General features: G+C 51.2%; 1 protein-coding gene across 4 annotated transcripts; it reads right to left on the bottom strand.

The window, feature by feature from the left end:
* Window positions 1–519: 519 nt before the first annotated feature.
* On the bottom strand, window positions 520–8,818 carry POLM (DNA polymerase mu). Of its 4 annotated transcripts, XM_040259863.1 has the most exons (11): window positions 8,395–8,816; window positions 6,902–7,085; window positions 6,278–6,376; window positions 5,983–6,153; window positions 5,167–5,238; window positions 3,240–3,360; window positions 1,812–1,944; window positions 1,566–1,668; window positions 1,226–1,462; window positions 1,064–1,147; window positions 520–832 (listed from the first exon to the last, which is right to left on the bottom strand). In XM_040259863.1, the coding sequence occupies exons 1-11, from the start codon at window positions 8,568–8,570 to the stop codon at window positions 746–748; spliced, it is 1,467 nt and encodes a 488-aa protein (XP_040115797.1). In that variant the 5' UTR covers window positions 8,571–8,816; the 3' UTR covers window positions 520–745. The 4 variants fall into 4 exon arrangements, with proteins under 4 accessions (XP_040115797.1, XP_040115794.1, XP_040115793.1 ...); XM_040259860.1 differs by having other exon boundaries at window positions 1,035–1,462; window positions 8,395–8,818; XM_040259859.1 differs by having other exon boundaries at window positions 1,064–1,462; window positions 8,395–8,817.
* Between the last annotated feature and the right edge of the window lie 11,862 nt (window positions 8,819–20,680).

The following is a 20,680-nucleotide window of genomic DNA, read 5'->3' as shown; positions in this document are numbered from 1 at the left end:
ATTACACCCAGGAAAAGCCCTTCCTTGTACAGACGGTCAATAAGACCCTGAAACTACAAAACCTGACTCAGATTAGTGATGCTTTCAGAAAAAAATCTTGATTGAAAGGGGGAAATGTTAAAAAAAATAAACAGAAACCTCAAGAGTTGGGAGACCAGAAGGGCAAGCATTCATGCCCTATAATGATAGCAAGAGCCCAGCAGAAAGAAAGACCTCCACTTCTTTCCTGACAAGGACTCAGCCAATGAAAAGCCATGCACTCATGTTTACTATAGGCCTCCCAAATTCCTTTTTCCCCTCTATAAAAGTTTTCCTCTCCATTTTTGCTGGGGACTTGCACATGGCTTGCCATGGTTACAGACTGATTCTCTGCTGATCGGGAATAAACCCATTTTTGCTGGAGAAATAACTGGAAGTCTATTTGCTAGGTGAACATCGCCCACCCTCAGTGACACCCTAAAGCTGACCTCTGGGCAGAACCAGGCCCTGTGCTCCTCAGTCACCCACACCAGCAGCACATTCAGAAAATATAGCTTTGTTTATTCCACATGCTAATTTCATTACATCTTGAACTGGGTATAGGTGGGGGAGTGGTGGTTCACAGATAGGGCTCTCACATGGAAGGGGTAAGGACTTGGGGCAGCAGCACATCTTCTGCCTGGAAATAGTCAGGGGCCAAAAACACCAATAGAATCTCGCTCAGATGACCCCTTCCATTTCCAGAGTAGAGGTGGGGTTGATAGGATCAGGCATTTCTCTGCTCTGGGGGAAGGTATTCAAGGTCCAGGAGTCTGAAGATGTCTTCCTCTGAGGCTACATGGAAAACCGTCTTCTGCAACAGAATGCAGGCATTAGGGCCTGGGGGCCGTTCCCTCCACTGCAGCAGATTCCCCGAGAAAGGTATGGGAAGGAGGCTAGAAATGCTGGCAGAGCCCAGCCCTATGGTAGATGCGCCTTGAGGGCCCTGTGGGTTCCAGGCTTGAGGGACCTGAGGCTGATTCAGACTGTGGGCCAAAGAGAAAGCCGTTTCCTACCCCTCAGGCCTCCCATCATGGGAACACACCTGCTCCGGATCAAACAGACCATGGCTGTTCAGACAGAGGCCCCTCTCTTTCCTGCTGAAGCGGCGTAGCTCCCGCTCAAAATGCTGGGGAAAAAGTGACCACGTCTCAGCAGGGCCACCAGCCCCAGATCCCAGGGCCAGCCCCAGCAGCACACTCCCTACCTTGGAGCCAGTCCAGCCAAGCAGGGCAAAGGGGAACTGGCTGACAGGGGCAACCACCAGGTCCACCCGCACAGCCTTCCAGGCGAAGCAGGGCTTCTGGGAGCCACCTACAGCAGCCCCTGGGGGTTGCGGCAAGCGGAAAATGCAGAAACTCCTCTCAAAGGCATCCATGGTGTGGCTCTGCTGGGTCAGGTCTCCCTGCTGGCTGTGCTGGTGCTGGTGGTACAGGACAAGGCCCTGGAGGAGAACGGACGTGGCCGGGCACTGCCATGTGGGACTGAGAAACCAGGAGCTGGAACCCCAGCAGGACTCTCAGCAGGGGAAGTAGGAAGCCCCTCACCTGCTCCTTCAGGTAGCACATCACTCTGGGCAGCAGCCCTGCCTCCTGGCCCTCCTGGGGGTGGGTGATGAGGAAGTCCACGTCGTGGCCCTGCAACTTCCCCCTGAGGGGGCCAGTCTGACTCACAGCCTCCATGTTCTCCCAAAACCCCTCAGTGAGGGATGGCCCACCTCAGTGGTCCCACCTCAGACGCCTTCCCGGAGGAGGGCCTGGAGCTGAGCCGGACAGCGTGTTGAGTCCCCTTACCTCCGGAAGCCTCCGGCCAGCGTAACAGTGGCCCCAGGAAGGGTCTGCGTCACAGCTGCCTCCACCACTTGCTGCAGGGCCTCAACATCTGACCGCAGGATCAGGGCACTCAGGTCCTGGTGGTGCTGGAGTCCTGTGGACAGTACAGCGCTCCTCACTGGCCCAACCCAGCTCTCTCTAGCTATCTACCACCACCCCTCCTCTCTCTTAAATATTAAACTTTTATTTTGAAATAATTGTAGATCCACATATAGTTGAAGCAAATAACAGGTCCTCTGCGCCCTCAGTAACATCTTGCAGAACTATTGTACATCACACCAGAATTCCGACATTGACACAATCAAGATACAGACTATCCTTTTCAATATCTGTTTTCCTATCCATAAAATGGGACTAGGAAGTAGTAGATATGAAGAGGATGACTCTGCCACTTAAGAACACCTCACTTGAACCCAAATCCATCTCCTCACCCGTCAGAGAAATCACTGTACCTTCCACACACTGTTAGGAGGGGACTAAGTGTGGGAGTTAGGGCCGTTGGCACAGTGCAAGCTCGGTAAGCACTGCTGGCCATTCCTTGGGGAGAGGTGAACAGGTGGAACCAACAGATGTCACCACAGAAGTCACTGCATAACGCTCCACTGGACACACGGCTCTCTGGTCTCACTTCCTGCTCACCAACCAGACAGCTCCCCCAGGACCCCCAGGTGGCCTCCCCTCCCCCAGCCCCTGGGAAGATGTTCAAAGAGGCAACGAGTGCTGGGCTGTGGGGCTCCTTCAGAAGGGGCCCCAACCCAGGCCATGTGGAGAGATGGAGAATCCATTCAATACCTGCCACATGCTGGTCCCACGCCAAAGAGCTCACAGAATCCCATGCTTTAGAGAGAACGTAACTGAGGCTCAGAGAAGTCAAAACTCAGGGCCACGGTCTCCTACCTAGTAAGTGGCAGAGATGGAACTCAAATCCAGACCTAGTCAGCTCTCAAGTTCACATTCTTTCCATTGCACAGTGCCACCTCCCACAAGCAGGCTCCTCGGAACCTCTCCCCACTGAGCATCAGCCAGCAGGCCAGGGCACTAAGCACCACACTTTAAATTAGTCCAGGGCCTGGGCTTCTCTGACCTGCTCGCCCTTCGATGAAATCAGGAGTAAAGGGTCCATACCTGGTTCAGGTCCAAGTCTAACCAGGAGGCAGCTACTGTGACCATTATCATTCACTGAAAATGGCTTGCAGTGGGTCCTGACTCCACTGATTCAGGAAGCCACCAAATACAGATGCCTGTTTTCACACTCACCTTGCTCCCTGCCACACAGGCAGCCATGAGCACACGCCAAGCATCAGAAGTAAGGGTTCTGTGGTGTGGGAGGCTTTCAGGCCCTGGTGCTTTGGGGAAGCCCAGAGCTCTGCCCTCTCTCAGAAAGCTCACCTGCTTTCTGCTGCTGGGTTAGTCTGTGGGACTCCTCTCGGAGGTCATCCAGCGTCCGGAGCCCTTTTCGGTACCACTGGTCAGCAGTCCTTACCCCGACCCCAAAGATCTGAGTGAAGAGCTGTTTAAAGGATGAGTACAGTGTGGTCAGGAGCAAAGCTCTTACAGTAAGATGATGGTGACACTGATGTATGCCAGGCATGTCCTAGGACAGCACCCCTTGGCACTGCACAAATGACCTCATTAAGTCATCATGTGGTCTGGCAGGCGGCATCCCTACTCACATTTTTCATGTTTAAATAATCTGCTCAGGCCACACAGTGGGTGCACAGGCAGGACTCAAACCCCGAGCCTGGCCCTGACACAAACATCATGGGGGATGGCAGGGAAGGATCAGGCCCTTCCTTGAAAAGGATCTCTCCTCAGAACTTGTACAGTTCTAGCCCATGATTCCAACATCACCAAAGGAGTCATCCTAACAGTCTGTCCACTCACTGGGAAAACCATACTGCTCCCACCCAACAGTAGCTGGGATTTATTACTGTGGCTCTGCCTCTTAAAAACAGCAAAAACGGGCAGTTAACAGCTAAGGGGTTGTTTTAGCAGGATCTGGAAGGAATAGCTGGGGGCTGGCTATGGCTCTGTTCCAGGAACAAACACAGCAAGTACCACTGCCTGGCCATGGGTCAGCAGAGGTGTCCAGGCGAGTGGAAACTATGTGGCTGGAGCCGACCTCTCATAGGGCGGCTGCCTGCCCTTGCACGGGTCTTCCACACACAGGGTGGGCCCTAGAAACTCACTGTTTCTTCCTTGACAAAAGCTCGTTCGTCAGGGGTGGGCACCTGCCCTCGGCCAGCCACTTAAGAGTCCCTCCTCAGGAACTTTTGGAGCTGAAACAAAAGGGCCACCTTGCAGTGGTACAGGCTGCAGTACACACCAGGGGCACCTTCATGGGGAGGCCACTGGCGTGCACAGGAGGAAGAACAGTAGGGTGGCGCTCATGTCCCTGAGTCCTACTTCCTGCAGACCGGGCTGTGTTGATCCCCTGAACCAACAGCATGAACTGGATCACTTTCACCAACAGACTCCTGAGAGTAAAGATGCTGAGAATAACCTAATCATGTTTGTAACAATAAACCTCTCATTGTTCATGTACTTCTCTCCTGGCCTGGATGCCTTCTGGGACTCAGGGGCACTCAGGAAGAGACAGATGGCTCTGCCCCCTCTCAGCACCTCTCTACCCATCAACTCCTGTGTTGCCCTCACACCCCTGAGCCCCTCCGTGCTTCATCCATGGCTCCTCTACCTCTCTGAAGCTCCCCACCTCATTGATGCTCACATCCTGGGTGACCTTCCATGGCACCTGACACACCCTGCCAGGGAAGCCCCAATTCCATGACCAGTCGCTGGTCTGACAACCTCCAGTCACAAAACTGGGGTGTCTGAGAAGCATGAGTGAGCATCCACAAGACCAGAAGTGGGTGGGAGCAGCGAGGAGGTGCGCCGTGGACACAGGCAGGATGACACCAACAAATGAGCATGTGAGATCACAAGAGAGAGAGAGACAGTACAAGGATGAGCAGCCCCTCAGACATAATCGTCCCTGTGGTCCCCAGAGAAAGGATCTGTTTTGTTCAGGGTGCTGTTTATGATGCCGGGCCATGTAATACCCTGGAGAATATGCCATCAATAGTCAAATAAGAACAGATGCTGCTGAGTGATCTAGAAAATTCCCTGTGCTCAAAACAACTTTCTTGCCCATCTGTTTGGCTGCCTCATGCATATCAGGTGTCCTCAGTAAGACCCTCTCTGAGCCCAGGGTGGGCCCTGCCACCCCCTCTTGCTGCCTGACATGATGGTAACCTTGCTATGGCTCTGGGGGAACACCGTGGAGCTGTGGGCCCCTGCTCAGGGCTGTCCTGCATACCTTCATGGTCTGGTACCTCTCCGAGAGCCGGACTCTCTCCACCTCATCACACACTCCGTGTTCTAGCAGCTCCTGTGGGAGGAGACATAGCCTCACTGGAAAGAAGAGGGCTGGGGGGCCCAAGGCCTCGACAGAACCCCCAACACCCAGAATTGGGGTCTTTGTGGGGCCAGGATCCCAGGGAACTTGTAATGAAAAATGTACCCAGGGATCCTCCAGGCCCCTTGGGCGAGGAACAGGGGCCACCTCTCAGATAAACAAGCCTCGGGGTATGTCAACTGCTTTTTTAAAACACAGATGGAATTCAGTAAGACTTCTTTTAAAAGCAGGGGATGCAGGTTCAGTCAGGGAACTAAGATCTCACATGCCATGCAGCCAAAAAATAAAATAAATTTTCTTAAAAAAACACGCGTAAGTGAATTCAAAAGTATTTCTTCTGTCATGATAAATTTGCTCAGTGGTAACGTACAAAAGGACAACTTCACATTTTAAAAAGAAGTGCTCATGCTGAGGGATCCTTTCCCACCATCCCTCACAGTCTGGGCCAATGCCCACGATGCCAGCTACCAGCCTGCCAGACTCCTGGCAGCTCTCTTGGCTGAGACCTTTCAGTCAGCCTCAGGCAGGTGGTGCAGACCAAATTTACACATGAGGAATGTGGGTGAATAGGGTGGTTTGCTGCTGCCTGGGCACCATCAGTGGCCACAGCTGGGCTCTGAGCCACCCAGTCACCTGCCCTCACCAGGCTCCCAGGCCTCCTCGCCACCCCCCATTCACAGTCACAGCTCTGCCCTTCTACATGCAGTGAGCACAAACCTGGACAACCCTGCAGGAGTGTTCTCCGAAGTGGGGCAGGCCCTGCAGCTGGCTCAGGGCTGTGACCGGGCTGGGGAGAGCCTTGAGCACCGAGGACGCTCTGTAGAAGGAGATCTGGCGGCCTTCACTGCCATCGAAGCCAGCGGCCTCTGCCAGCGTCTCCAGAGCCTCCTGCAGGAAAGGGTCCTTGGTGAGAGGCAGGGATGGTGGAATGCCTTACCCTAACCCTCCCTCCAAGGCTGGGACACGGGAGGGCCTGGCTCCAACCCAGGGAAACAGGGGAGCCACAGCTCACCGAGAGGCTGGCATTATGGTGCACGAGGGGTGTGGGACGCTGGCAGGCATAGGGCAGCATCCATGCTGGGCTTGGCATCTTCTTTTTGGGCACAGCCACCTAGGGATGGGCAATGCACAGGCTGCTTTGAGGCTGCAGGGTTGGCAGAGGACCAGGAAGCCCTCCAGAGCCCCACCTCTCCTGGTAGGGGGGTCACCTAGGGCTCTCAGGACAGGAGCCGACTTAGAGAGGGCAGAACTGCTCGAGGCACAGGGCAGAGGCCAGAGCAGCAGTAGCAGTACAATGCTACCTCTCACAGGGCACGTGTTCTGTCACTTCCTCTCAATCAAGTGGGTCTGACGTGCCTATCACGTCACAGATGGGGACTCTGAGACCTTTGTGGCTCATGGGCAGAGCCAGGATTTGAATGCAGGCAGCCCTATTCTGAGCCCACACCTGAAACCCTCCACTGTGCTCACCCAGGAAGCACTGGGACCTTCCCCATGGTGGTCTGGATGGGGCCCTCACTGCCCAACTCACGGGAAGGACACTGAGCCACTGCTGCCATGTCACCTGTCCCAGCTGAGGTCTGGCCAGCACTGGGGGTTCCTCAGTGGCTCTACCCTAAGCCTCCACCCGGCTCACCTCCAGGCGGTGCCGGCACTCCACAGGGACAGGCTGCCCAGCTGCCATGCTCTCTGTGAACCAACTTATGTCTAAAAGCACTGGGCGGGTACAACCTGGAGGAAGACCCGATGTCTTGCGCTCCTGCCAGCAGACAGCCTCCTCTGCTGAGGTCCCCTCCATCACCACGTGTGTCACCTCTGGGCTGGGTGGAGGGAAGAGATTATGAGGTCTGGAGCCCTGTCCCAGGCCTGCCATTCTTCCTGCTCCATTCTACATCTCCAAGCCTTTGCCAATACTATCCCCTCTGCCTGGTGAGCATCTGTTCACTCCAGATTTTCAGCCCCTCCTCCTGGCAGCCAAACATCTCCATCACTCCAGCATCTGCTGAGCTGTGATTCTCTGCTCTAGCTAGGATCACAAGCCCAACCCTTTTTTGGTGTTAATTTGTCTGTCTTCTTCTCCCTGAAACCCAGAGAAAGGAGAGGCCAGGGGCCTGGGGTCCAGGAAGCAGGGTGGGTGGGGGTGGGTGGGTCCTACTTCCAAGTGCTAGAGACAGACTACTTGGCTTTGAACTTCAGCTCTGCCCCACACTTGCTCTGTGCCCTTGGGCACATCATTTATCTCTGTACTTTTGACTTTCAACTCTGCAAAGCAGAGATATTAATATATCTACTCTGTAGGCTTGCTGTAAAGATTAAACAAGCTAATAATAAGCAAAAGGGCTTAGTGCCCAGCACACTCTAGGCTGCTGTCATCATCCTGAGTGGGTCTGCAACAACCCTTGGTATGGTTAACCAAGCTTCAGGGGGACTGGCCCCTAGGTTCACTTTGCTCTCTCAACTTCAAAAACGATGGAAACCCTCCTCTCTTACTCTTGGCATTGCTTCTGTGACCGTTTTGTTTGGTTTAATTCTACTCTTGGAAGTCTCACTTAAATCACTTTCTCAGCTCTGAGGAAAGAGATCTGGTTAGCTAACAGGGCAAGATGAATTCACCTAACGAAACATTACTAACCCAACATACACCCGCATGACTTTTACAAAGCCTCCGGCATGTTCTCTCCTTGTCCTACAGAAACACTCCTGGCCATAACTGCTAACACCCTTTTACAAAAAAGGAAATTAACAAAAGCCATATGACTGACCACGAAGTGTCAGGGTTAACTTGGAATACAAAAACCTCAGGTGCCCCTCCGCCCCAGGGTCAGCTGCGTGGGAGTTTTTTCAGATCTCAATATCCTCAGCTGTAAGGTTACACCGTATATACAAGTGGCTGGTCAGCTGCAGAATTCCTAGCTGGGTCATTTTGTGCTCAGGCCCTCACGCCACGCAGCAGCGCCCCCCGGCCGGCAGGCGCGACGGCGCGGTGATACAGATATGGGCGTGCCACATTCCTAGGTGAGGCGAGGCCTTTGGCCAGCACCCGCCCCGCACCCCTCGGAAAGAAAGCCCTGGAAAGGCGGCCCCGGGCAGGTGACCCCGCCTAGCGGCAGCTTCGCCACGACCGCGCACCTGTAAGCATTCAGGACGCGGAAACCCTTGGAGAGAGCCAGGCGTGTGAGAAAAGCCCGGCGACTGCGGCCCATGTGTGGCTCGGCCAGGTAGATAGTGACCCCCGGGAAGCGCGCCGCGGAAGAGGGGGCGGCGCTGGGGGACGCGACCTGAGCTCGCCGTCGTTTCGGTAGCATTAGGGCCCCGGCCACCCGCGGCGCCCAGAGAAAGCAGCGGAAGCCTGGACAGAAGCCAGAAAAAAGCGGGCGGAAGGCTGACAGAAGCCGGAAGCGACCGCGGGCGGAAGCCGACTAGAAGGGGAAGTGGCTCCCGGCTCTACTTAAAGGGACAGGCCCCGCCCCCTGCAAATTAAGTCTCCGGGTGGTTCGCTCCCTCTGGGTCGTTCGGAGCGAGGTGGAGGTCGGCTTTGGAGGCCCCGCCTCTATGCAAATAGAACCGGAGCGCACACCTTTTATTTAAATTACCCTCGTAGAAAGTCCCCTCCCCTTCGTGGGACCACCGGGGAGGAGAGACTAGGGTTAGGGGTGGGAGCTGAGAGGGAGGAGGTGGGAGGTAAGAGAGACTTCCTCGACGCGGGTCAGGGGCTTTGCCCTCGGACGGTGGAGGTGAAGTCGCGGTAGTGGTGTCTGGGGTTGTCCTGACCGCAAGGGGGTGGGGAAAGGGGGTTAGTGGTCGGTTGGTGGCTGGTGGGAGTGGAATAGTTCTCAGGAGCGGAATATCCACTCCACCCCTTTCCCTTCGCCTCCTCCGACTGGATCTTGGCGGGACAGATGGGCCGCGGAAACCTGGCGACGAGGGGTCCTTGGGCCGCGGGCCCCGGCAGACGCGCTAGATTCAAGCGTGCTGGTGGAGTGGTCTCTTCAAACCCCGGGAAAGGCTTTTCAGTCTTTTTCAACTGAACGGTGTTAGGACGACTGGCCGGCCATTTGGAAAAATAAAAGTTGGCTCCCTCCCTCACGCTTAACACCAAAATAAAATCCAGATGGATCAAACATTCAAATCTAAGAAAGAAACAACACAAAAAATGTGCTGGGAAGTCGATGAATGTTTTTTCAGCCCTAAGTATCACAATAAACCTGGAGACACTAAAGGGAAAAAATGATAAGCTTGACATACATATTTTAAATTATTTAAAAATTAAAAGGCAAACGGGGGGAATACTGTGACACATTTTGAATTTAATTCCTGTAGTTAAGAAATTGTTCACAGATAAATACGGAAAATACAATGAGCAAGAACACCAGTAGGCAATTTACAGAAGAAAGACTTCTCAAAAACATACCAGGGACTTCCCTGGTGGTCCAGTGGTTAAAATTCCGCCTTTCCACTGCAGGGGGTGTGGGTTACATCCTTGGTGGGAGAACTAAGATTCCCCTATGTCCCATAGCCAAACAATTTTTTTTTTTTTCCCTTTTAAAAACACATACCAGATTGCCTGACGGGTCCAATCACCACACAAGGGCAAATTTAAATGAATATTTTTACCTGTGACATTAACCAATGTTTACAAATTGATCACACATGAGGGAATTGGCAATTTGTAGGAGGGACTTTTTGGAAGCCAATTTAGCAACCATACCCAACAAAATGAAAACAGAAATCTCACCCCACAATTCCTTTTCCAAGACTGGTATTGCATTGAATCGCTAGATCAGGTTGAGAAAGCAGACATCTTAACAACATTGAGTGTTCTTTGTGTCTCTCCTATTTTCAGGCACTATATTTTGGAATCTCTTTGTTATACCATGTGATGTCGTTCATCTCCCTCCCCCACTCCCCACACCCCACAACCCTTCACTAGTCAGTGGGCACAGGGCTGAGGGAGGCAGGTGCCTGAGACCAGGTCCCCTCTGGGCCTCCCCACCAGCTCCCAGTCTGCCCTCCTGGGCCCAGCACACACACTGTGAAGCTGGGAGGCCTGGGATGCAGACCCTCTCTCATTTCCCATCCTCATTTCTCCTCCTGCCATGTGGGAAGGGGGAGCTCCCAGCTTCTTTGTAAGGGGTTACTTCCCCATCTGCGGGTGCTGCCTTTCCTCAGGGAGCAGTATCCTATCCCCTGAAACCACTCCTGTTCCTTTTAATGGCCTCTGGCTCCATTTTGGGTACCTGAGTTCTCTCCTGGGGAGGCAGAGGCAACTTTTAATGACCCATCATACCTGAATACTTAAAACACTAGGCGGCTTGCAAAAATGAGGAACACGGGGCTTTCCGTGGGCCCAGGGAGGCTTTGTGAGGGGTGATCCTTGGTAACCACCCAGTGGAGGCCTGGGTACCAATGCACAAGGCCATGGCCTTGATGGCTGCCCTATTCCTCTTCTCCCCTTCCTGGACCACTAGGTCACTGTCCAACCAGCTGAGAAGTGGAGACCTCAGCCCTCTCTTTCCAGTAAACCTGGCTTGGAGTTCCCAGATGTCTAAGTCCTCAGCCTCCTGCTGCCCACACTGAGACTAGCCCCCAGAAAAGTCAGAGGCTGCACAGGCCCTCTAAGCTGCCCTGAGGGTTGCAGTCCGCCCCCTGATTTGCGCTGTGGTATCTCATGCTGTGTTTTGGATTAGTTTTACCCAGATGTATGAGCTTGCATTTTTCCAAGATGAATCTCATTTAGCTATTTCCTGTTCCCACTTCCAGTTCAGAAAAGGCCCCTGGGGGTGATTTTTTAGGCCTCGTGACCTTCGCAAAACCTCCCCACGGAGCACCTTCTTTGATGTTCACTTTAGTGCTGTTGGCGCCTATCCTTGGCCTGTTGGGGCCAGGACTCTGCCCTGACTCTGAGGCCCAACCCGCCCCCTGCCGGTTCCCGTCCCCTGCCGGCTACTTGCCAGCAGCATTCCAGAGGGCGTGCGGTCAGACTGCTGATGCTGCTGCTGGACCGGAGCTCCTGCGGGCCACTGGCCCAAAGCTCTGGCCTCAAGTGCTGGCCCTGTACTTTCCTGAGCTACTCACCGCATCTCTGTGGGTTTGGGCTACCTGGGCCACTCAGGCTGACAGAACAAAATACCACCGACAGGGCAGCTTAAATGAAAAAAACATTTCTCATTGTTCTAGAGGCCAGCAATCTAGGATCAAGGTGTGGCAAGGCAGGTTTCATTCTGAGGGCTTCCCTCCTGGTTTGTAGGCAGCCACCATCTCTCTGTGTGCCCATGCAATCTCTTTGTGTGCTCGTGGAGAGAGAGATCTCTTCCTCTCTCTTAAGGTCACCAGTCATATCAAATTAGGACCGCACCCCATGACCTCATTTAACTTTATTACTCTTAAAAGCCCTTTCTCCAAATGCAGTCACTTTGAGGGTTAGGGCTTCAATAGACGAATTGGAGGGAACACAATTCAGCCCACAGCTCCTGGTGTATTTGGTCCTATGGCTGCTATAACAAATAAGCACAAACTGGGTAGCTTATGACAACAGAAATGCATTCTCTAGCAGTTCTGAAGACCAGAATTCTAAGCTGTATTCCCTCTGAAAGCTCTAGGGCAGCGGTCCCCAACCTTTTGGCACCAGGAACCAGTTTCGTGGAAGACAGTGTTTCCACAGACCAGCCTGAGGTGGCGGGGGCGGGGGAATGGTTTCTGGATGATTCAAGCATATTACATTTATTGTGCACTTTGTTTCTATTATTATTATTATTACATCAGCTCCACTTCAGATCATCAGGCATTAGGTTCTGGAAATTGGGGACCCCTGCTCTAGATGACCATCCTTCCCACCTCTTGTATCTTCTTGTGGCTCCCAGTATTCCTTGGCTTGGGGCTGCATCCCTCCAACCTCTGGCCCATCTCCAGTGGTTGTCTTCCCTCTGTCCCTTCCCCTTTGCTTACATTTTTTAAGGTTTTTAAATTTTTTATATTTAAAAAAATTTTTGGCTGTGGGCAGGATCTGGAGTTGGAAGACCAGACTAAGGGGTGGAAAAGAATCCCTGACTCCCTCCCCACATGGGGAACTGGCCTGAGAATGATGGAGAAGAGACGTCCTTAAAATGAAGGCTCTTCGAGTTCATTAGGGGCTTTCCAGATGGTGCTAGTAGTAAAGAACCCACCTGCCAATCCGGGAGAAGTAAGAGATGCAGGTTCGATCCCTGGATCGGGAAGATCTTCTGGAGGAGGGCATGGCAACCCACTCCAGTATTCTTGCCTGGAGAATCCCATGGACTGGGGAGCCTGGCGGGCTATGGTCCATAGGGTCGCAGAGTTGGATCCAACTGAAGAAACTTAGCACACGTGCACTTTGAGTTCATTGGTCCAACCAACTCTGACTCAACATGACTAGCCGTGGGAGGGGAAAGATTAAGGGGTCTGGAAGAATTACAAGAAGAGGGATGTTTGCTGGGCACTTAGGAATAAGAGCAAAGAGCTGAGTGGCCAGGCAGAGTGAGCAGGGGTGGGACAGGAAGGGAGGCCCATCAGCAACTGACAGGACTGACTTCTACGTAGCACTTGGAGCATAGGGGAATGTGATCCCACTCAGCTTTCACAAGACCACCCTGCCCCCACTGCTGTCTGGAGAGCAAACTGAGGGGCAAGGCAGGAAGCCAGGAGACCCCTCTGATCCAGGTGGGGTGGAGGTGGGGTGACTGGACCAGGCTGAAGTGTGTGAGTAGAACAGACCAACCTGGTCAGCGGGTCAGATCTAACAGTCAGAGACAAAGAGGAGAGACTTGCTGCATGTCCTGAGATGGGACAGCCTGTGGGGAGCTCTGGAGTGGGGCTGCAGATCAGGTCCTCTAAAATTCAGTAGAAACAGAGGCGAGGATTCCAGTCTGACAGCTGTGGCCAGTACCCCAGGAGGGGCGAGGTCTATAGCTACAAATTAGGGATTGCTGGGGGCCAGGAGGTCACCAGATATAGAAGACGTGCAAGCACTGAACCCCAGATTCCCCCAAATTAGAGATTAGAGACCGTCCCCCAGAGCAGGGGGTGGGGCAGGGGGAACTCGGTAAGGTGGTATCCAAATGGAAAGGCTTTCACAGCAGAAGGTATGAGCGAGTCTGTCAGATGCCTGAAGGGTCACCTGAGATGAGGACCAAGGAGTGACTGGGTGCCTGGGGTTGGCCCAGTTCTGGTGGTGATGGCAGGTTGGTCCTGCCCTCATCTCCTCCAGATGCCCTTCATCATCCATCCTCTTCAGGGTGGTTCGTGGCTTCCGTCACCAGTTAATTAAGTCACTTTATCAACCTAAGCCCCAGTCTGCTCATCTATAAGCAGGAGTAATAAGGTGCCCTTCTTCCCAGGGCTGATGTTCAGACTGAATGCAAACTGATAGATTTAAGAAACATTAGTCAATCACAGCACATGGGCCTCATTTGGATCCCAATTCTAAGTAAAGTGTGAAAACTGAGACATAGGGGACTTCCCTGGAGGTCTAGTTATTAAGACTTCCCCTTTCAGTGCAGGGGGTGCGGGTTTGATTCCTCATTGGGGAGCTAAGATTTCATGTGCCTCGCAGCCAGAACAAAAAAAACAAAACATAAAACAAGCAATATTGTAACAAATTCAATCCAGACTTTATAAATGATCCATATAAAAAAAAAAAACTTTAAAAAAGTATGCTGCAATCAGAAAATATATACCTTGCTTGATATTAACATTGTATACTAAAAGAAATGTGGTTGAGAGTAATCATGTGTAGCATCGGTTATGTTAGAGCAGGAGAGAGAGAGAGAACAAGAGGCAGGCAGAAAGAGTTCTTTTTTTCATAAGTACACAGTAAAATATTTCCTGGTGAAATCACATGATGTCTGGGATATGCTTCAAAATTAAGGTGGGGGAGAGAGGAGGACTCAGATGAAACAAGATGGGCCTGGAGTTGAGAATTTTGATGCTGGAGGTAGGCGGGAAGTTCAGCACATCATCTCTCCATTTCTGCATGTGTTTGAAATTTCAATAATAAAGTGTTTTTTAAGCACATGCGCTTATACAGGATGAGATCAGTGCTCTGCCAGGAGCAGTTCTAAGCCCTTTACACGTGTCAGCTCATTCAGGCCCAGGACATTCTTGTCCGCAGACGACATCCATGTCCCCATCTTGCTGGGGAGAAGAGAGAGACACAGAGAGGTCAAGTGACTTGCCAGAGTTTGCAGAGCTAGTGAAAAATAGCATTGGGATGCTGTCTTGGAAAAACATTCCTGTGTTCTCCTTTACTCTCACATGACACTTCTGACGCTTGCCGTGGATTTTCTACACCCAGCAATTCTCCAGCACCAGTTGGGTGTCCTAAGTTTAACTCAGTTCTGACACTGACCAAGGTTTGTGCAGAGCCCCTTCCCCCCCCACACACAATTCAGATGCCAATCTTAGATCCAGGTTGTCACTTTGATCTTGAGTGGCCTGGCCTGCAGTGACTTGAAGTGGGGATTTTGGTTCCCAGCCAGAGATTGAGGTCAAGTCATGGTGGAGAGGGCACCGAATCCCAGCCACTAGACCTAGCGACAAGGCTCTGGCTCTTCAGCTTTGCAGAAAAGAACTGCCACAAAGACGGAAAGTAGTGAAACAAGTAAAGTGTTTATTAGGAGGGAAAAGAGGACAGCACGTGTGCATAGACACACGTGCGCGCTGAGACATTCGCACCCTCGTGGCGGTTTGAATCACTGTTGGGGGCATTTCTTCCAGGTTTCTTTTGCCTGGTTCTGTGGCCATATTTGGTATATCTCAGGGTCTGCTCATGTGTGCAGGCTCATCCCTTAGCCAAGATGGAGTCTAGTGAAGAGGCTCATGGGTGGTTGACATCACTTACTATGAGGTGTCATGCCCTCCCTTTTTGACCTCCAAGAAGTCTTTCTGCACATGTGTGTTCAGGGAGGTCTCCTTAACTTTGAGAAGGAGGAATATGTGGTCTTCTATCTCTTATCTGGGCAGAGCTCAGGCTTCTCCATCATCCTGCTTTTATGCAGTTTCTGCTATTATGAAGCTTCTGTCCATGGGAGAATCTTTCCAGCCTGAGGCCCATCTATCTCCTCCCTTAACCTGTGCTTCTGACTGATCCGCTATTAGTTGGAGTTCCCACCATCCCCTCCTCCAGTATGGTAATTTGTTACAACAGCTCACAGGACTTGAGACTACTAAATTACCAGTTTATCACAAAGGATATTGAAGTTTATGAACAAACAGCCAGATGAAGAAATAGATATGCTGGGGTCCAGAAGTGTCCTGAACACAGGAGATTCTGTCTCCATGGAGCTGGGGTGAGCCCCCCTCATATGAATGTGTTCACCAACCAGAAGCTCTCTGAACCCCATCTAGGGATTTTTATATAGGGGCCTTCATCACATGAGCATGATCAATCAATAAGTCAATCTTCAGCCCACTCCTCTACCCAGATGATAGGGGGCAGGGCCAAAAATGCCAAGCTCCTAATCATGGCTTGGTCTCTCTGGTGACCAGCCCTGATCCTGAAGCCATCCAGTAAGCCACTCAGTCACTGAATTAGAACAAAAAGATCCTTCTTTCTGCCAGTAAATTCCAAGGGATTATGAGCTCTATGTCATGAACTGGGTTCAAAGATGAAATGTTTGAACAAGAAACGCTCCTAGTGTTCTTATCACTCAGGAAATTCCAAGGGATTTAGGAACTCTGCACCAGGAACCCAGGGCAGATACCAATACATATTTTTTTCTATCATTTCACAGATGTGACCCGGGGAGCCTTAGCTCCATCACAGAACTCCTGGTCTTTGTGCTTCCAAAACTCCCAGATGAATCTATGTCACAAACTTACTTGTTCTCTCTGGAGGATCAGATGGTTCGAAATTCAATAAAACATATCATAGTCAGTTTGTTATTTTGCCTACTTGTGTTTTCTAGTTTTTCTACAATGAGCACACACCACTTGCATGATAAAGAGATTTGTAATAAGAAGAGTTTTTGATAGACACAAAGCCAGCAGCAGTGAGGCCAGGTGCTCTGGGTGGGAGCACTAGGGTGCAAGGGTTGCAGGGGAGTTACCCTGAGACTTCCCCAGCCTCACCCCTGTTGCCACGAGGTCAGCAGGACTATTGGGTGTCCAGCCCAGCACACGCACTTGGGGCCCATTGCAGCCCTGCCCTGTGAGGGGCACAGACTAATTTTGGGGTGTGGCATCTTGAGGGGCAGGGGTAGGGTGATCCCTGAGGCTTTGTGAGAGTGCCAGGTGCAGGAACAGCCACCTGGAAGTGAGGAAGTAGAACAATGAGTGTGAACAACTTCTTCAAGGAGCTTGGTTATTAAGAGGAAGGCCAGGGTAGAGAGGGCAGCTATGAGTTCCAGCACTAAGAACTCTGGGCATGATAGGGGCTTTGGGGACATTCTGTCTCTTCATGCTAATGGCAGGAGCTGTGGAGCTGGGGACATGGCTGCTGAGGGTCCTCTTCCTCCTACAGAGCTTGTCACTACTTCTTGTTTTTGTTGGCTGGGCTTCTGGCTCAGGTCTGCAGACAAACATGCAAGAATGTGACTACCTTACACACAAAAAGATTATAAAATGGCTAATATTATGATGTGTTTCTTAGTCTTATACTTTCTTGGGATTTCAGCTTCTACACCTTCTACCAGATACTACTTTAAAAAAAAAAAAAAACACCTTTCTAAGATCTTGATAACCTTATCAGACACAAAAGTGAAAATAATATCATCTGTAGCAAAGACTGTTCATTATTCCTCAGTGTCTATTGTCTCATTCTTATTTAGTAACAGAACTCCTGACATTTAGCTAGCACATGGTCATCAGAAAAAGACTAAACTTCTTGGCTTTCCTTGCAGCTGGGTGTGGCCCATAACTGAGATCTGGCCAAGGCCAATGGAATGAACTTGGAGCTTTGTGTGAGCTTCTAGAAAAAGTTCTTAAAGGAAGAAACTGTGCTCTACTATTCCTTTCTACTGGCTGGGATGATGCAATGATGGCTGGATCTCCAGCAGCTGCTTTGTACCGTGACATGGAAGCCAGATGCAGAAAATTGAGGCACAACAAAATGAAAAGAAAGGGGCTCTGGACTGGTCTTCAGCTTGAAGACAGGATCACATCAGTTACCAAAGCCTATTTGGTTCTCACCCACTGTCATGCTCCTCACCAGTGCCAGTACTACCCTCTTTCCCTAGTCAGTTCTGACTAGTTCCAGGACTGTTGTCTGTCTCACAAGATCCTGTTAAGGTATTCATCCTACATTTAGCCATTTAACAGATGTTTACTCAGGGCCTCTGCATGCCAGAGAGCTGTCGTAGTAAATGTCACAGCCCCCGGTCCCCCAGTCCTGTAACACTGGCAGTGCTGGTAGGGAGAACGATGATAAACGTCTGAGACAAGTGTTAGCTGGTGCTGAGTCCCCAACCACCCAACTCAGCAGACTAAAACAATCACAGTTATTAGCTCGCTGCCTGCCAGCGGTCTGGGCATCTCCTCCCATCTGAGCCCAGCTTGGCTGCTCTTGCTGGCCTCCCTCTTGTGTCCAGCCTGTGGCAGTCTGTCTTGCACGGTCACAGCCTGGCCCCCTGTGGTCTTGTCCTTCAGCAGGACAGCCCAGGTGTACTCACACAGTTCTGGAAGTTTGGAGGAGAGGAGAGGGGATGCCACAAGCATTTTTTTCAAGCTTCTCATTGGACTGAGTTTGTCCCTGCCTGACTGACCAAAGTCATCACAGGGCCATGCCTATAGTCAGAGTGGGAGGGTCCTACAAAGTTACAGGGCACAGGGCAAAGGAAGGCTGCTTAGCTGGAGCCGTTAGCACCATCTGTATAGCCTAATGGGTCAATGTGTCAGAAATAAAGTAGCCATGTGGGAAGCTGGATAAAGGCTCAAAGGTATGATGTCTGAGGAAAGGGCACCGCATGCAGAAAGACAGCAATACATCCGCTATGGCAGGACGTGCTCATGGGGTGGGATTTCCTCCCACTAAATCAGAAAGGTGTTTGCTTGGTCTGGGGAGGAGGGCAGGGGAAGCTTTCTCAGGGGCTAAAGCAGCACCTCATTTTTGGGAGTCCCCGTGGACAGGTTGGATATCCCAGGCTCCTCACTTCCAGAGCCACAGGCTCCTTGCTCCTTGAGGCCACAGTGTACCTCAGGGCAGGAGAGTCCATCCCCGAAGTGGGGGAAGGTTGCAGATGTTGGGTCACATGCTTGTTTATAAGGCTGGTATCCAGCTTCCCAAGAAGATGAGCCCAGGGCCTACCCAGCCCTGGGGTCCTCTCACGGCTCCTTGGGATGTGCCTGGCACACGGCCAATCCCTCCAGCAGCTGATTGGAATAAGGCACAGGGTAGAGTCCCATTGCCTGGTCCAAGACCCCTCTGGCAAATGCATCAAGCTGAAGTCCAGACTGAAGTTCTGGGGTGTGGAGGGGCGCTGGGCTGCAGAGGGACTCTGAGGCCCTCCATCCTACCAGGCACCTGTGAGATGATGGCCTGTCGAGGCTCAGCTGTTTTAGGGGGTGTATTGGTCAGGGATCCCCCTAGAAACGGAACCCACAGGATACATGCACAGAGCGTGTGTGCTAAGTTGCTTCACTCTTGATCGATTCTACAACATTATGGACGGTAGCACACCAGGCTCCACTGTCCATGCGGATTCTCCAGGCAAGAATACTGGAGTGGGTTGCCGTGCCCTCCTCCAAGGACATATACAGAGAGAGACTTACAATGAAAGATTGGGTCACATGATTAGGGAGGCTTTAGTCTGCTATCTGTGAGCTGTAAGCCCAGGAGAGCCAGTGGTGCAGTTCAGTGCAAACCCAAAGGCCCAAGAACCAGGAGAGCCGATGTCCAAGGGCAGGAGATGGATGTCACAGTTCAAGCAGAGACTGGGGCCACCCACCCTGAGGGGGCCATCTGCTATTCTCAGTGACTGATTTAGTTCAGTGACTCTCTTTCAGAAGTAGCCTCACAGACACATCCAGAAATAAAAACTCAACCAGTGATCTGGACATGTCTTCCCTGATAGCTCAGTTGGTAAAGAAGCCACCTGCAATGCAGGAGACCCTGATTCAATTCCTGGGTCGGGAACATCCCCTGGAGAAAGGAGAGGCTACCCACTCCAGTATTCTGGCCTAAAGGAGTCCATGAGTGCACGGACTCGCAAAAAGTCAGACACGACTGAGCGACTTTCACTTTCAGTAGCCCAATCAGGGGACACACAAAGTTAGCCATCATAGCGAGTTTCTGTTCTTTGTAACAGATGATCCTGAATGACAGCGTCTGATTTCCCGGTACTGCCTCCACCAGGAGGGTTTTAATCTTTGGGAATTTGATATTGGAAAAGTAGTCCTCAGTGTATTTTAATTTGCATTTGCATATTTTTGTGTGTGAGGTCAACATGTTTGCATATGATTACTGGCCACTTATGTTTCTTCTTTTGTGAACTGCCTATGTCTCGGGGCTCACTCGTGAAAATGGTAGCAAGGTTGGACTTTCCTCGCAGTCCAGTGGTTAAGACTCTACACGTCCACTCCAGAGGGTGCAAGTTTGATCCCTTGTTGAGGAACTAAGATCCTAAATGCAGCTCAGCCAAAATAATAATAATAAAGGAAACAAGGTCAAATTAGCTTTAAAAATGTAAAAAAAAAAATATATATATATATATGATGGGGCTTCCCCAGTGGCTCCGTGGTAAAGAATCCACCTGCCAGTGCAGGAGACACGAATTAGATCCCTGATCCAGGAAGATACCGCATGCCGCACAACAACTAAGCCCTTGCACCACAGCTGTTGAGCCGGTAGCTCTAGGGCCCGAAAGCTGTAACTGCTGGGCCCCTGTGCTGCAATTACTGAAGCCCACGCACCCTAGAGCCTGTGCTCCACGACAGGAGAAACCACCACAATGAGAAGCTCGAGAGTCACAAGTGGGCGCTAGAGAGTAACCCCCACTCGCCACAACTAGAAAAAAGTCCACATGGCAACGAAGACCCAGCACAGCCAGAAATATAAAAAATACATAAGAATGGCTTCCCTGTATTGAAGAATTAGTACTTTTCAGTCACAGCTTTCTAGATTTATTTCAATGGATCCTTGTGCCCTTTTCACAAGGGAGTGATAGAATTAATATTATCCCATTGTACAGAGGAGAGAAACTGAGGCTTGGAGAGAAACTCTGAGGCCACGGACAGTTCTTAAAATGTTTTTCTTTCTGATCTCGGGGTTGCAGGTATATTTCCAGTGTTTTGTTTGCCTTTTAAGTTCACTTTCAGGATATTTTGAACAGAAATCTAGAGCTTTTATGCAACCAAAATTCTCCATCCTCCTACAGTTTCTACTTGGAAAGACTTCCCCCACGAAAATATAAGCACAAATTCCTATGTTTTCTTTTGCTACTTTGATGGTGTCTTTGTCAACATC

The sequence above is a fragment of the Oryx dammah genome, unplaced genomic scaffold (genome assembly GCF_014754425.2).
Source record: "Oryx dammah isolate SB20612 unplaced genomic scaffold, SCBI_Odam_1.1 HiC_scaffold_18, whole genome shotgun sequence".
NCBI classification, from domain to species: Eukaryota; Metazoa; Chordata; class Mammalia; order Artiodactyla; family Bovidae; genus Oryx; species Oryx dammah.
The sequence above is the reverse complement of the archived record's forward strand: the minus strand, read 5'-3'. Positions and strand labels throughout refer to the sequence as shown.

Coding starts and splice junctions, on each gene's coding strand:
- POLM (XM_040259859.1), bottom strand. CDS start 8,570: ATGCTACCGAAACGACGGCGAGCTCAGGTCGCGTCCCCCAGCGCCGCC. Junction 1,669..1,811: donor CTGGCCGGAGGCTTCCGGAG/GTAAGGGGACTC, acceptor TGGCCCCCTCAG/GGGGAAGTTGCAGGGCCACG. Junction 1,463..1,565: donor TGTGCTACCTGAAGGAGCAG/GTGAGGGGCTTC, acceptor GTTCTCCTCCAG/GGCCTTGTCCTGTACCACCA.